Source organism: Idiotropiscis lumnitzeri, chromosome 13 (assembly GCF_059441095.1).
Source record: "Idiotropiscis lumnitzeri isolate Australia: NSW breed Sydney's pygmy pipehorse chromosome 13, RoL_Ilum_1.0, whole genome shotgun sequence".
Lineage (NCBI taxonomy): Eukaryota > Metazoa > Chordata > Actinopteri > Syngnathiformes > Syngnathidae > Idiotropiscis > Idiotropiscis lumnitzeri.
The window spans coordinates 13,930,758-13,947,186 of record NC_142403.1 but is presented as its reverse complement, the minus strand read 5'-3'; the positions used below and the strand labels follow the sequence as shown (position 1 = coordinate 13,947,186).

Sequence of the window (16,429 nt, the reverse complement as noted above, 5' to 3'; positions counted from 1 at the left end):
TGGTAAATGGTCTTTTACTTGTACACACCGCCTTTCCACCCATTAACTTTACTCTTGCATTTTCTGTAGATTCTAATAAGTCCTATTTAGCTCTAGTTGGTAAGACACAAAATAAATGAATATGTCATACAAAATATCTGCAACTACAGCAAATTTTGTTCTGACTGCAAAGCATCAGAATTTGCTGATAACATTTCAGTAGGATCCCGTCAACATTCTCCACACGACGTCAAAACATGAAAAAAAGAAGACATTTCTCACCACTAGGGGGCGCTATATTATATTATAACAAAATATCATACCGATGTCCTCATGCCACAACTCTTAATACGGCCTACGTTTGGGATTTATTCATTTATTTTATTTGGGGGAGCATCTGCGGGGGAGTTGAGCATTTCTCATTTGGTACTGAATGGAATATAAAACGCAATATTCTATGCCCCGCCCCCATCATATTGTAATTGTGCGAATACGTATCAAAATTGTACATTCAGAGACATAAACCTGTTGGAGGACGTTAATGTCCATAAATTCCAAAATATTGGGGTGATTTTTCTAATATTAGCAGCAATTGAAGTTGGCATAAATTAAGACGTCCACATTTATTTTTGTGATTTACCAGCATTTTGGCCTGTCTGCATTAATTTGGCAAAAAATAAATAATAATAGGAAGGAATAATTATTTCAGTTACAATTAATGCTCGGACCTCAACAAAGACGTAAGTGGGCAATGTTACCACTTCACAAATAAACCAAGTTTTCTAAAGCTAAAGGGGAAATAAACGGAACCTCTCTTAGGATGGCGAACGTTCCGACTGGCGTTGTTACCGGAAGTATTGCGCAATCGGACCCGAGGGCTGCTGTGACGCAATTCCGGCCAACTCAGCGTCGTCACGTCAGCCGTCCCGGTGGTCCCTTTTCTACTCGGGCTCCGTCCAGGCTGTCAAAAGCAACAAAATCCGAAAGGTCGTGTGTCGTCGGCGGACAGGATGGTGCTGCTGACCATGATCGCCCGACTGGCCGACGGCCTGCCGCTGGCCGCGTCGATGCAGGAGGACGAGCAGGTTTGATACTACGCCACTTTGTTTCTTATTCGCATCCTTTTGGGTTTCGTGCATTTGTGTGTCGCGAGCGTTTGCAAAACGCCTCTGTGGTTTAGTCCAACTGAAGTGGAAGCTTCGTTATTTCCACGTGTGCACTCGCACACTTTTTAAAAGTCCTCCAATTGCAGCCCTGTTGCAGTGGACAGGTGTTTTATTATTATTATTTACATGTCGTCAAAACGATTTCTGTCAGAATCAATTGCAGGATATGACCTAATCCATAATTAGGATTTGTGGCATAACACATTGCTTTATAACGTATGCACAGACATAATCGCCCAAAAATATTTACGTATGCATGCATTTATTACAATTGGCATAATTGGCAGTACGAATTTAGAGCTTTGCATCTGTAGCATTCTCAATAAATGTTTCCATCGTATATGTTTTTTTAATGCAACTATATTATTTGTGAAAGTAGTATTCTGTATTTATAAACCTAATCGTTATGTCATAGAATTTAATCAAATGTATTATCTCATTGTGTATAATAAGAACGATAATTATCGTTATTATGGTTTTATACATACGCAATAATATAAAATTGTACTTTGACATTTCTCAACACTTAATAAACATATGGATCAAATATTTATTACATAAAATGTTAATATGAATAACGGAATTCAATATAATTGTTTCAGTCTAAACATTAATAACAATAAATGCTTTGCTTAGTTATTTATTTTAAATACCGTTTCCAATCAAAGCAAGATTATACAAGTGAAAGCCCATTTTGTGTATTATGTATGACCACTTCCATTATCATATCATATATTGATAATCATTATGATTAAATTGGATATTGAAATATAATATATAATGGAACACAGCTTTTTCTTCTAGATGCCTACAACATTGTTCTATTATCTAGAAATGCTTCCAAATATGAATCATTTATGCAAATAGCATTTTCCATCTTATGACGAAACGGCAATAATTATAAACATATTATTCACGAAGTACCATGGACTTTAAATTTTTTAAAAAGCTATTACTGACCTTCTGATTTCTACTACAGCTCACAACCATATCAAATTGCGTAATTTTGTGTGATATTTGAATTTATACACTGTAACTGAAGTATTAACATATTCTCCTTGCTCTCTCGTTTGCTCTTAACAAGGGAAGCAAAAAGGTTTGTTGTGTCCCTGCATCTTTTTTGTGTTGTACTGTGATGCTTTCAAGGACACTTCAAGGCAAACGTTCAACTATTTATGATGGTTGGAAATAGTATAACATACATCAGTTCAAAGATCAGGATACAATATAGTCAAGGTGATCCACGTGACGGTGTCTAGGAAAACTGCACGAAGTAATGTCATTAAATAAGCACAAGGCATCCTCTTGTATTTTTATGTGGTGCTACTGTGATGTATTCAAGGACACGCCAACAGCCTGAATGCTTACTATGACCCATTTGTGGGTAAAAAAAAAAAAAAGTCGTACACGCACTCACTGAGCAGCCAATTCGTGATTACGCAGTGATAATGCAATAGTAAATGCTCACACAGGCGCGCGCTCACACGCACACGTTTAAGGGCTACTGTGGTGATGCGTTCAAGGACGCTCCGACAATTTAAAATAGGTACTTGATTTTGTGCTGCTATTGTGATGCGTTCAAGGATACTCCGACAATTGTTTTGAAAGTAGTACACACACACACACACTGTGATGCGTCCAAAGTTGCCAAGCATGCTTGTGCTGTGTGTTGCAGTTGGGCCGGGACCTCCAGCAGTACCAGAGTCAAGCCAAGCAGCTATTCAGAAAACTCAACGAGCAGAGCCCCACGCGCTGCACCTTAGAGGCCGGCTCCATGTCCTTCCAGTGAGTGGCCACCAACAAAAGAATAACAGTATTCAAGTATTTGTACTTGCTTACTTGCCCGCGCAGTGAGTTAGGCCACGATGGTTCTCTCGTTTTGTGCGTAGCTATGTGCTGGAGAAAGGTGTGTGCTACCTGGTCCTGTGCGAAGCCAGCTTCTCCAAGAAGTTGGCCTTCGCCTACCTAGAGGACCTGCAGGCCGAGTTTCACGAACAGCACGGCAAGAAGGTGCCCACCGTCTCCCGGCCGTACTCCTTCATCGAGTTCGGTAAGCAAAGATTTTCAGTGTGGGCGTTTACAGGCCCACCCATTGGTGGGACTTATTCATGTAATGTTGTCTAGATAAAATTGGTTAGGTAAAACGTATATTTTATTCATCTTGTTAAGTAAATGGTGAATTGATTTTATTGTGAATCATAAAGTTTAAAAAAAGATTGTTCAAATAAACATGTTTTATTAAATTGTTTTTCATTTTTTTTTAAATGAATAAACTAAAATTAGCATTATTTTATTACTTGAGCATATTTTCAATTAAGTGATTAATTTATTGTTCAATAAATAAAATGAAGGAATATACTTGAATTATTTTCAAATGAATAATCATATTAAAGACGGTAAAAAAAATATTTCATTACAATTAAATGTATCATAAATAATTAAATAAGAATAGAAAATGACTTAACGAAAATAAAAAACATTAGGCATTAATCATTTTCTAATTAAAATAGGCGTATTTTAACAAGGCAAAATGCATACTTTGTTTTTTTAGAATAAAATTAATTAAATGTATCATTATATTATAAAACAGTTAATGAATGTGCATGATTTATAATTTTATCATTGAAATTTGTACTTTTTTTAATGAAACAAGTAGTTAATTTGAGTAAATTCTGATTTTAAAAATTCATAGAATTCATAGAAAAAATGTACATTTATTACATGTTATTTTACTCTGAATATAAATTAAAAAGAGTGAGAGGGGACAAAATTTGAGGCATCTGATTGGACACTTGGCATGTCTTTTTCAGATAATGTCATGATATCGTAGCCGCCTTCTCACTTGGATCATGTTCAAAGTGAAATACAACTGAGCCGTACGAAGAACAAATTCTACTAAAATCTTTCAAAGTCAGCGATTCTTTCGCATACCACTAGAGGGAGCATGCATACAACTGAGTAATGGAACCTACTGTGTGTGTCAGACACGTACATCCAAAAGACCAAGAAGGCCTACATTGACAGTCGGGCCCGACGGAACCTGGGCAGCATCAACACGGAGCTGCAAGATGTGCAGAGGATCATGGTGGCCAACATCGAAGAGGTGCTGCAGAGAGGAGAGGCGCTCTCCGGTAAGCAACATATAGCTTTTGATATTTCTGCTTCTTGCCAAACGTTGGATCACTCATATCTTAAGGCACCACTGTACAGGAAGTAGAGTTTGCGCAAGTACAATTTGCCTCTTTACGTGTGCTTTTTCCAATCCACCGCAGCATTGGACTCCAAGGCCAGCAACTTGTCCAGCCTGTCTAAAAAGTACCGCAGTGACGCCAAGTACCTGAACACACGCTCCACGTACGCCAAGCTGGCGGCCGGCGGCGTTTTCTTCATCATGCTCATCGTCTACGTTCGCTTCTGGTGGCTTTAAGAAGGCAGGACAGTGCAGTAGTCTACATCCACACACACACACACAAAACAGTACCCCCTAATAAGACTTTTAAGACAATGGCGCTTTTGCAGAATGATAATAAAAAGCATGACGGTTTGGGGATTAGTGGCCCCGCGCTGGAAAAGTCAACGCGTGGGTGTCTTGAAGGTGACCGTATGCAAAAAAAGAGGAAAAACCAAGGGACTTATGTTGTAAGTTTCCCAAACCTTGCAAATGCTGCTTAATATCTTCAATACTGTGTAGTTTACACCAAAGTGGGTTTTTTTGGGATTCATTGACATGATTAATAAAACCCTCACAGTGCCACCATTTAGTTGAGCTGTTTATGTATTTTTTTTGTTTTTTGGAAGATTTAGCCTCACAGCTATGTCGCAATAAACCCCCAGCACATCACATTTCTGCTCCGTTGCACCGTGATCTTTTTATCTTGTACAAAGTTTACTCATGTCAATTTCCAAGTCAGTCCAGGTAGAAGCGGGAGAGTTGCAGGCTGCTTTTCTGTTCTGTCTGCTGTCTTGTGAATAATAACAATAAAAAAAAAGTCACAGAGCTCCTTGGACTGTTTTGTGAAAATGGAATGTTTTGCTGAAACGGTTTAAACGTACCAACGTTGAGACTACATGACATTACTTGAGCACCTTACACTTCCTGGACTAGAGGAAAATTGTCAGTGTGTTAGATTCCAGGGAGATTTGGTATGTCATGTTGATCGCGAAGCTTGGTGCGGAGGTAGAGCCGCAGGATTCGAACTTTGGTCATCTCGTAAACCTTCTCCACGGTGCAGGAGGAGTCAAGATGGCGTTCTGCAAAGTCAGTTATTTGCGTTTGATAGTTGGACACTTGACCATCAGGGAAGAAAATGTCCTCGGCCATCTTTTGAATTTCTTGCACCGTCTTCTTTTTGTCAACGCGCAGCGACTTGGTGCCGCCTCCTCGACTGGATCTTACTTGTTTGAATCGCTTTTCTTTGCAGTCAAAATTCATCCATCCTAATTCCAACCGTCTTTTTGGTCTCTTGCCATTTGCGTTGCCAAATAATGCCATTCCTCGGCGCCAAGTGGTTGGCTTGGGTCCCGAAACGGATTGCCTGTCTATGATGAGCGTTCTCGTGGCCGCTAAAGATGGATTTCGGCAGAAGGCGACAACTGCTAACCTGTCACCGTAATGGGGGATGTACTTCTGAAGAGCTTCATCTGACATGTGAGGAATCACAGAGGAGTCGATCTGCAACAGATAATATTTGCGTGTTGTCAAATTGAATAGATGAGAGGGGCACACATTACATCACATACCGCGGAAATACCTCCAAATAAATGTCCCGGTTTCAAGCGACGACTACATGATCACACACACAATTGGGAAAGAAAACAAAACCCTTTTTTTTTTTTTTTAAATCTCCTTCGCCAGATGCAATTCTGCAGATGTCCCACAAAATGTAAACAGAGCTAACACAATGAAGAGACACGGTGGACACAAAACGCCAACATAACAGGAATTAACCAATCAGACGGTGTAACGATTAATCGACAACTAATCGATTATGCACAAGACGCCAACAAATTAGGAATGAGCATGACAGCTGGTATAGGCTCCAGCTGTCACGCCACCTTCGTCACCATAAGCGTTTTGGATTATGGACGATTGCATTTGAATTTGTGATTTTTGTAGTTCTCCATGAAAGCAGACTGATTATACAGAAATTGGCACTTGACCCTATTTTGCCCGTCCATCCTCCTTTCGCGACCTGGGCACCCTTCCACCATAGTCACGCTGTCCTTATTCATTAAATAATTGTCCTGCGTCCTTTTAAAGCGCTTACGACCCTGCATTTTAGTTCACCACCTTAATGACCAAAGTTGATACTGGTAGGTGTTGATTAAAAACAAGGCAGAGGGTTTTATTCTTAAAAAGTACATTTAATATTGTAAGCTAAAACACATTTTTAACATTGACCTTGCGCTTAAATATACGTAAAATTATAAAAAAATGTACTAGATGTTTCAATTGAAATGTATGTATGTATATATGTATGTATTGAACGTGTCAGTTCAAAATGTTACTAAACAACTGTTAAAGACGTCATGAAGAATAAATGCAATTGTGTTGCACTTAAAATACAATTTAGATGTACTTAAAAACGTACTCTACATGAAAAGTGAAAAATGTATATAAAATGGATTAAAAAAAAAAAAAAATTAAACAAGCTGTATGCCTTGCTACAAATGTCACTGTTCTCATCGTGATGAGACATTTTAAGTTTTTTCAGCAATAAACGTCTTTCCAGAAGAAAAGTGTAGCATTACATCATAATTTCAAGTCGGCCTTAGTCTGTCAGTCGTCACTCTGTCGTCATGATTTTAACCGCGCTTCCGTCATCAGCAGTTTGTCACCGCCATTTTAGGACCGTCGGCATCAGTAAAAAAAAAAAACGGGGTTACAGCACACAACTGTATTCATTTAGAAACAGTTTGGAGCATGCACAAAAAAATACATTCATTCTTGTGCTACTTCTCCTCCTCCTCGTTCTCCTCCCCAAACTGTCCCTTGTAGCTGGGGTACCCCAACAGGGGCATGTTCCCCTTGAGGAACACCAGTTTCTGAAAGTTGCCACTGGCCAGGGCGGCGCTCCTTGGCCTGAGGATGTCGCAGGCGGTGGAAAAAATCCTCTCCACGGCAGCGGAGCTCGGGAGCGGGGTGTTGTACTTGATAAACAAGTCGACCCACGCCTCCCTGTGCTCCTTCGGGAACAGGGCCCATGAGAGGGCTTTCCGCTGGGGCTTCCAGTCCTCGATGCTTGCCCTCAGAACCACATCGTGGTCGGTGGAAAACAGCTCTCTGGAACAAGATCGTTAGCTGTTTAGTGCAATTTTTTAGGGAAAAAAAAATGTTGAGAACTACACAGTAGTTCTGTTTAAAGTTTTGAATCTAAACATGAACTCTTACCTGAAAACCTTGTCCTGGTGGCTCTTCACGTCAGGCTGGGCATGGCTTGCCTGTTGCTTTGGCTGCTCCTCCAGCACCAGGGCCTTTACCTCCCTGAAGATCCTCCCCTTGATGGCGTCGGCCTGCTCGGGGACGATCCTCGTCAGGAAGGCAGGTGTGAAGGAGGGGTGCAGGGCAGAGGCCACGAGCAGGTCTTGGTCCTCAAAGAGCGAGCCAAACCTATTCGTGAATCATAAAGCTCACTTTCAAAAGGTGAAAACAAACTGTATATATATATTTTATAACTGGAAAATGTATATGTTAATAAATAATTACACCCACCTTTTGTCAAAGCCTCTGAGGAGGGACTGGAGCAGGGGCTCCGCATACTCCAGCTCACCCCTCTGCTGGTGCTTCAGCAGCCACCTCTTCAAGACCAACAGTGACGGGAGGAGGAAGCCCATGTAAGCGTTGTCCTCCCCCCGCAGACTGTCCAGGGTGTCCGCCACAGGCTTCATGACATCCCTGTACTCCGTCAGGACCTGAAAAGTTCAAAAGGAAACTAGATGTGTGGCCGACTCGACCGAAGGATCCATGAATATAACACGAATTAGAAATGAATTCATGAATTAAATGAATCTCTCTTATTGATTTTTTCATACCTTGATGTCCTGATCCAGAATTGCTGCTCCTGCCTCGCCGCTGGGATGGTGCAGTATGATGTTGTTGATGGCCTCCACCTGCTCAGGCAGAGACATCACCTCCAACAGCACCTTCACACTGTTGAAGTAAGAGTTCCACCTGCAGAAAGGAAAAAATAAAATAAAATAAATAAAAAATAATAATGTATATATATATATATTTTTTTTTTTTTAAATCAGTAAATTATTAAGCTATTAACCATGTTGATTAGTTAGGATTTTGAATTTCTAAAACTTGCCTAACTACAGCTGGAGTTGTCAGCTTCCTCTTGACAGCCTTCATGATGTGCTTGGCGGCAATGGGAGTCCGGTTCTGGAGGTTCCAGAGGTGCTGGGCTTTGGCCGTGGCCTCACGCCAGGGAGTGTTCCCTACGCTCCAGCCCATCACCTCCCTGATGTCCGTGGTTGCAATGAGGTTCAAGGTATGTGCACTGAAACAAAAGAAACATTGAGACGTCAAGTTTTCATATTCCTTCATCAACATTATTCATTACGTTTCATTTCATTTCTTAACTCATGCTGCGCCTGAAAGTTACATTCTTCAAAATCCGCTATTTCTTACCTACAGCGGCGGTGAGGTGGCAGAGCGATCTGAGGCTCGGCGTCCACGTCCTCGCCTTCTAGGCGGCCCTGGACGTCGCCAGGTTGTCCCAGCGTCACTTTTGCATCCTCCTGAAGCTCCTCCGGTTCCTCAAAGGCGTTTAGGGCCGCGACGTAGTTTGCGCCGTTGTCTGTGGTGGTCGCGACCACCTTCTTGACAATGCCAAACTCCTCGTGGACGTCACGGATGACTTCCCTCAGGAGCTGACAAGTCTGGCTGATCTGAGGAAAATATGCATCGCTTTTGTAGAAAAGATTTATTTTGTACCGATTAGGACCGTGGTCCCCAACCTTTTTCCAGCCACGGATACCACGCATACAAGTCGGGTTTAGTTGGCTAACTAATAAAATGCTCCAACAACAAACGCAAATTCACGGTGTATTTTTATGGACGTTAACATGGTCACCCGTGTAACGCAACGGACACCACCGAAAAAATATAACGTGCAAGAACGAGCAACACCCAAAATTTGTTTGTGCAGAGCGGGCTTCGTACGTGGTCTTGTTTTATTACTCGTTTTGCTATCTTGTAGGATTATTATTAGCATAATGCGACCGAGACGATTAGAATCACGAGTGGATCATTGATGGATCTAACAGAGAGAAGACTCACTTTTCAAAATAAAATAATTTTTGGCCTCGACTAATAAACTATCATCTGTGAAGTTCGGTCCAAAGTGACCCTCGTCCCGGTGATTTGGGACCACTTTATTAGTTTTTTTTTAACACCATTGGGGCCCAAGTGAAATCATTCAAATCAATACAACATTTTTTAAATTCAAACATGATATCTTTTCATTTTTACCTTCAACTCCCTGCATGCCAGGGTTGCCTTTTTCCTCTTCAGGCTGGGCGGATCTATCCAGTGCACAGTCATGCCCAGGAACGCACTGTGGACAAATTATAATATATTGATACAATAATTTAATACATTTTATTTATTTATTAACAGCATATACATATATAATGTATAATATTATATTGAATTTAAATATTTGGGGGCACTTCTAGTTTTACCGGCTGTGCACGGTCCAGGAGTCAGCAGTGGTTGCCAGCCACTTTTGCTTGGACAGCAAGCTGTTGACCTCCACTTTGGCCCTGTTCATCAGCTCATCCAGGCCACTCGCCAGGGTCCTCCTGGACATGAGCTGGAACTCAGGACTCAGGTAGGCAAACAGCTCCCTGGTGTAAGGGTGTTCACACAGATCGAGGGGGGAAAGCGTCTCCGCAAACCACCTGTAAATGAAAAGGACAAAAATAAATAATGATTCATTAAATTTGCGGCATGACCACGAAATACAATTGGCACTTTTAAATATTTGAACTAATTTGGAAACTTCAGCAAGATTAAAAGATAATTGAGAGAGCAGAGAGTATTTTATTTGCGCTCACCTTGTGAACATCTGCCTAGCCTTGTCTTGGCTGAATTTTTCCTCCATGGGGAGCTGGTGCTTTTTGGAGTGATACTCCCTGGCACGGCCACGACCGCCACGCCTGCAGTTTGCAGCTAGCGCAGCTATGAGATCGGGCTTCTTTTCAGGGTGAACCTATTTGCAAGAATCAATTGGGAGAATAATGTTAATTTGGGTATTCCTCTTTTAATATGTAATATTTTATATTAGTTATGTACCTAAGTCGGGAAAGTCTAACTGTTTTGAGCCAAATAAATGTTAAACTTTGAGGTTGTAACTCACACTTTCATAGTGTACTCGAAGATGGGCTCTGGAAATTGTGGTGTAGGTCACACCCTTGTTTTTGCACCCAGGCTGCATGCACTTAGCCGAGCCAGTGTACACGTTCTTCTTGCCCTCGCCTTTAGTTTTCAACAACTTTGAAAAAACAAAAAACCTAAAAGAAAAGAATTTTAAAAAAATGTTGAATACGTGATGAATTGGTGAGTGGTGAAATATTTTTTTTTTCCCAAAATAAACTATTAAGTGACACAACCAGCTCAAATTGAACATTAAAAATGAGATTTTATTACCTTTCGCAGTTCTGGAGGTAGCCTTTGAGCTCCCTGATGCCCTCGGCCTTGTCCTGGTTCTCAAAGTCACCGGCCTCTTCCATCTCCTCAGGCTCGTCCAGGTGCTGGGTGTCACGCAAAGACGAGTTGCGGTCAGACCGAACGCGAGCTGAGTGTTTTGTCGGGCGACGCAATTTTTAGTCAATGCAGTTCGAGCGGTCAGGCGCGGTTGCCAGCCGGGCGGGCACATTTGAAGCAAAAATGTTGCTAGTTTGCCCATTTCTTCATGATGGGACGAACTGACTTTTTGGCAGCGGTGAGAGCCAACAAATAAAGTTTAAAACTAAAACAAACAAACAAAAAATACACACACAAACACGCACACACAGAGTGATGATTGGTGAAATAAAAACAAAATGGGGAAATGTCATTGCGGCACAACCACAAGCCACCGACGCAACTTCACTTTAGTCGCCACCTCGGAAAAAAAAACACACACACACGACTTTTTTTTTTAATTACATACCAGTTGAACTAATCAACTTTGTGTAGTCATACCGATAACGAGCACTGATACCATTTATTTATTTTGATTAAAAAAAAAAATCCTTCACAATAATGCAAGGCCTAAATATCCCTATATAGCATTTTAGCATTATATATATATATATATATAAATATTTATATATATATATATATATATATATATATATATATATATATATATATATATATATATATATATATATATATATATGTATATATATATATATATAATATATCCACAAATAATTAAAGGCATTTTTTTCTTTCATTTTTCATAAAATACATGTTTTGAATTGAAAAAACTGAATCTAAATGAATGAATGAATGTATGAATGAAACATGAAAATGCTTTGCCCATAAAAAGTCCCAATCAAAATAGATGGTTGTAAAACTCCTTTTTTTTAGGACAACAGTGAAGAGCAAAGTATTTAATTGAATGAAACGGTGCTTCAAGTAACTTTTAGTAATAGCTACCATTTCACATCTAAGTTTTGCCAACACACGTTTGTCACTGTTTCATCCAACTGTGGTGTTTCAGTCTGAGCACTTGGGTTGGCACCTCGTAATGATGTACATGATTATGAGAAGGAGAAATCTGACATGTCATAGCACTCTGGAAAAAATGTCAATTAACTCATTCACTACCAGCCGAGTTAAAAAAAAAAAAAGGATCTTTGAAGAATTGCTCCCGCGCCATAGGTCACTGGATCCAAATAGTTTGAAATCCTGAACTAAAATTGTAACCATAGGTTCGGGATGGATGATGGAGGGGTTGCAGAAATCAGTTTTTACCTTCTCTTGCACCATCTGCGACAGCTTCTCCCTTGAAATATTGCGTTGCTGCATGAATCTCAAGAGCTCCTTGTTCATGTCTAGGTAAAAGAGAAGAATTGGAGACATTTCATCAATGTTGCTGTAAGATGAGAGAAATTGGCCAATGGCTTTATTTCCACATAAAAGATCCATCTATTGAAAATTTAATGCGATTAAGAATACACAATCCAGGTCAGGTTCTTTAGTGTCGTAGCACTGGCCTTAAAACAGAATCTTGGATGACACGCATTGCAAAGGCACTCTCGCCACTGATTGAACTCATGTGCCAAATGAACCCAGTCACAATTTGAAGTCTCAAAATAACATTATATTTGTTTTTACATCAACTTAGCTTTGCTAAGGGGTTATATATATTTTTTTCAGAGCAGTTCAAGTGATTGTAGTGAGTGTAATGTGTTGTATCACCTTTGGACTTTGTTACAATCTTCACCAGGTCTTTGCTGTGGTTGCTGTGATCAGAATCAGAAGAGTTTGATGTCATGCCGTCCACATCTGATAGTGGAGCCAAATAGTCTTGTGATCCTCCACTGAGTTGTCCATCATTTTCTGTTGTCATGTGTTGATCGAATATCTCACTTTGACAGTGTTGAAGCTGTGAGTACTGAGCCTTATCGTCTTCCTTCTTCACTTGGACTAATGTCCATGTGAACGCACCGACATCAGACACATCCTTCAGCCCTTCGAGATGCTCCCCAATCTGGCCCGTCCACATGCTCTCCTCTTCCATTTTAATGTGGGCAAGCTCCGCTGGTTCATGCTGCTGTTCAAAATTAATCGCTCGATTCTCCACCGACATCTGCTGCATATCTGCGCCACACGTGTAAAGAAAACACAGATGGATTGTTTGGATAACTTAAAATGTTGAAAAATAGTCATTTGTCAATATGTTATATGTATTTAAATTTGTTATAGAAACATAGGGCGGGGGGATATTTGTAATTTGTGGATTTTCACTCATTCGGGAGGTCGGGAACATATCCTTGAAATATAAGGGGGGGTCATTTAAGCGCATGCAATGCCTATTTCATGACTGCAAGTTAGTATTTCAAATGCACATTATTTTATTTCATAGCCTTAAATTCCTATCTGATGCACACATTACAACTCAGACCTGAATGTTGTAACGTTTTGTGGACTCAAATTTGATTCTGTAGCACACCTTGTGGCCACAAGTTAGTACATCGTGCGCATGTTACTACAGCGTCGTGCGCGCAACAACCAAGTTGAGCATCAATTATCCAACCCTTCATGAAGGTGGACAAGGTAACATGACAACACGGCTAAATACATTTGCATTGAAATACGACTGTTCACTGAATCGTTGCATGTGAGCAATAGCCAACAAACCTGCTTCGTGAGATGCAACGTGAACGTCAGGCTTGAGAAGGGAGTTGAGTAGCTCACGTTGCTGTTCTTTCTCAGCTTTAGTTCGAGAAAGTTCCGCCTCATACTCCGCTATCGTTCTTTCAAATAGTTCAAAAATCTCTTCGACCGCCACGTCTAGTCGCTGCTTCACCAGCGTCCTGAACATTCGAACTTTACACATTTTCACACCACGGCGATTTCGCTCAGGTTTGCTGTTACCGACAGGGACTGCGCCTGTTGATGACGTCACATTACAGCAACCCCAACTGAAGAAATTGATAAAGAGCTGACCTGAGTACATTTTTAATTAAATACCGGACATCTTCATTTTACAGTACAGTTAGTTTTAATTCTCTGCATTACAAATGTACAAATGGGCTTGTTTACCCCCCCCTGGCTGTTGTTTTTGTATATTTTTGGGGTCCAAAATTAAGCATAAAATAAGGTAATACTGCCAATATGTATTATCACTATTAACGAAACAATGTCTTTATTGCTATATTGAATATTGATTACGCCTGAAACGATTTCGATCCAAGCACATTTTAATCAGGCACAAAAATGGGGCAACCCGGGGTCCTTGTTGGCCTGCGTAAACACTTCCGTGGAGTAAAGAAGTACCACAGGGAAGGTCAGGATGGTCCAAAAAATACTCAATAAATTCGTTGGTGCTAAATACGTCACGATTTTACGGACGTGGTGCGTATAACCATTTACCGTAGTGATCTTTTGCATTGTATGTATTTTATCGCCGAGGTGAGCGAAAACGCAAACGTGAACACGACTGTGTCCTATGTGACCCATTGGGCTGCACAGAAGCTAATGTAGCTTAGCTTCCCCGTTTACGTTTGCATTGATTTAGCCTGCGTGGCTAATTAGGGTAATAACTCATCAAGATAGTAACAAAATATTTGATGGAACGTAAGTAAGTCGTTATCAAGTTTGATATTCGCTGTTCGTATAATTATGACTATAACAAGTAAATATACTGTCTTGTAATTTCCTTGTAAAATAATGTGTTGTGAAATGTTCTTGTTTTTATTAATCTGCTAAAACAAACAGCTGCTTAGTATGTCATTCCTCGGAACATTTGCTTGTTGTTGAGATAATTTAACAAGAGGTTAAACGTGGAATATTTTTACCACACACTTCCTAACCAGCTCTTATGATAATAATTACACTTTAAATCTGGATAAAATTTGTGCAAATGAAATTGCCTCCTCTTAATATACAGTATTTCAGTTTTTCATGATATATTTCACAGTTTATTTCTGCTACTCGTTCCCATGGCAAACTACGAACCCAAACTCTAAATGTATCTTTCAATCTTTAAATCTTATTTTTCTTGATTGTGTTCTTAATGTAGGGTACCAAATTTGTTGACGTGGGGGACGGTGGGCGGTGTGGCGCTGATTCACTTCACAGACTGGCGGGTCATCCTCGACTATGTGCCGTACATTAAGGGCAAGTTCCGCAAGGATGACTGAAGACTTTTTCAATTCAATGGTGAGTGTTTTATCAGCAATACAAACATTCTTTTCCCGTTTTGATTATTACACATATGTTAGATGTTATTTCAAATTCTGTTTCAAATTTAACTATTCAGAACCACTTTTTAATCCAATGATTCTAGTTAAAACCTTCAAATTATGGGATTCAAATATTTTTTGTGCAATTCTTCATTTTAGCAATTTTAATTAACCTGTAAATAATCTGGTGGCACAGACTGAAATTAAGATAGGGGTGGGCGGGCGGGCGATATAACTAAAATATCATATCACAATTTTTAAAAAATAAAAATCGCAATCATAATTCTTTTTTTTGCAATCATTTGCACATTTTGCCTGTGGTGTACTTTATTCATGTTACGGAGACTTTACACAATAACAGTAAGGCAATGATGGAGGGACACTTCTGAAGCAGCCTAAAGTTTAAAACGCTGTCAAGTGTAATCTGAATTTTCATGACGAATGCTTTGTGTAGAAATTTTCTGAGCTCCTCTTTGAATTCTATCATGTTTCCCGTCTTATTTTGATCAAATTCCTGGAACTTCCTGTTGAATTGTGTTAGAAGGGGTCATCAAAGGGCAAGGATTTATTCCAGGCAACATCAAGCCTCTTGGTCTGTTTGGAACACTCAGAACAAGTTGGGGCAATATTGGTGTGACATCCTATCAAAAAAAACAGGCCTTCAAAATAAAAGCTCAGCAGTATGGTAACTTTTTCACCACACTTTATTTGGCCCTGTAGTTGCTTATTTATCAGACAGACCCAAGCTATTTTGTGCTCGACTGTTAAATAATATTTGTAACCCGGGAAAATGTCATGAAGTTGTTATTGTGCTGTGTGCTTTTATTGTGAAGGTCTGACTTTGACAGGATGTGTTATGCAGATGTTGCCTGAGATTGCAGAGTAGGCCGGGATGGTGATTGCTTTCAGTTGTTAGTTAAAGCTTGCTCTGTTTGAACACTTTTTACACAATTTTAAAAATTCTTTGGAAAAACAAGCATTGATTCCGGGAAATAAAAGCCATGTATTTTAGTTTGTTTGTTTTTTGCCGGTGAGATGGAGGGGTACTACTTTGCACGCATGCGCACCATGACACTATGGAGCGTTAACGCAAGTGTATATATGATATAGTGTGGCTGATGTGTGCCTTGCAGGAACAGAGCGTATAACCGTGGGCTGGATGGACAAGAGTGGACGTACTTCTACTTGGCCAATTTAAAATGGGACGACGATGATGCCCATGTGCTCCAGGGACTTGATAGAATGCATTCTGTCTAATCACAATGTTTTGGTTTATAACTATTTAATTATGAATAAATCATAAATGTGTGATTGTGTGTGTGTCTATTTATTCGGAAGCTGATGCATGAACAAAAACACAGAAGTCATTTACATGC

At 40.0% G+C, this 16,429-nt stretch overlaps 3 protein-coding genes across 4 annotated transcripts; 2 read left to right on the top strand and 1 right to left on the bottom strand.

Moving 5' to 3' along the window:
- The first annotated feature begins 832 nt into the window (after positions 1–832).
- On the top strand, positions 833–5,143 carry sec22bb (SEC22 homolog B, vesicle trafficking protein b). Its single transcript, XM_088312550.1, has 5 exons — positions 833–1,064; positions 2,821–2,930; positions 3,035–3,195; positions 4,130–4,276; positions 4,418–5,143. The coding sequence occupies exons 1-5, from the start codon at positions 990–992 to the stop codon at positions 4,570–4,572; spliced, it is 648 nt and encodes a 215-aa protein (XP_088168676.1). The 5' UTR covers positions 833–989; the 3' UTR covers positions 4,573–5,143.
- A 1,322-nt stretch (positions 5,144–6,465) lies between these two features.
- LOC148324565 (uncharacterized) lies at positions 6,466–13,761 on the bottom strand. Its single transcript, XM_088312543.1, has 14 exons — positions 13,507–13,761; positions 12,565–12,966; positions 12,118–12,197; positions 10,801–10,904; positions 10,511–10,664; positions 10,209–10,363; positions 9,834–10,052; positions 9,622–9,706; positions 8,779–9,038; positions 8,456–8,647; positions 8,178–8,316; positions 7,858–8,057; positions 7,537–7,755; positions 6,466–7,428 (listed from the first exon to the last, which is right to left on the bottom strand). Exons 1-14 carry the CDS (start codon positions 13,703–13,705, stop codon positions 7,098–7,100), a joined length of 2,739 nt encoding a protein of 912 aa, XP_088168669.1. The 5' UTR covers positions 13,706–13,761; the 3' UTR covers positions 6,466–7,097.
- A 354-nt stretch (positions 13,762–14,115) lies between these two features.
- Positions 14,116–16,362, top strand: LOC148324564 (cytochrome b-c1 complex subunit 10-like). 2 transcript variants are annotated; one of them, XM_088312552.1, is made up of 3 exons: positions 14,116–14,223; positions 14,891–15,030; positions 16,193–16,362. In XM_088312552.1, exons 1-2 carry the CDS (start codon positions 14,162–14,164, stop codon positions 15,009–15,011), a joined length of 183 nt encoding a protein of 60 aa, XP_088168678.1. In that variant the 5' UTR covers positions 14,116–14,161; the 3' UTR covers positions 15,012–15,030; positions 16,193–16,362. The 2 variants fall into 2 exon arrangements, with proteins under 2 accessions (XP_088168678.1, XP_088168677.1); XM_088312551.1 differs by having other exon boundaries at positions 14,147–14,223; positions 16,187–16,362.
- The last annotated feature ends 67 nt before the right edge of the window (positions 16,363–16,429 follow it).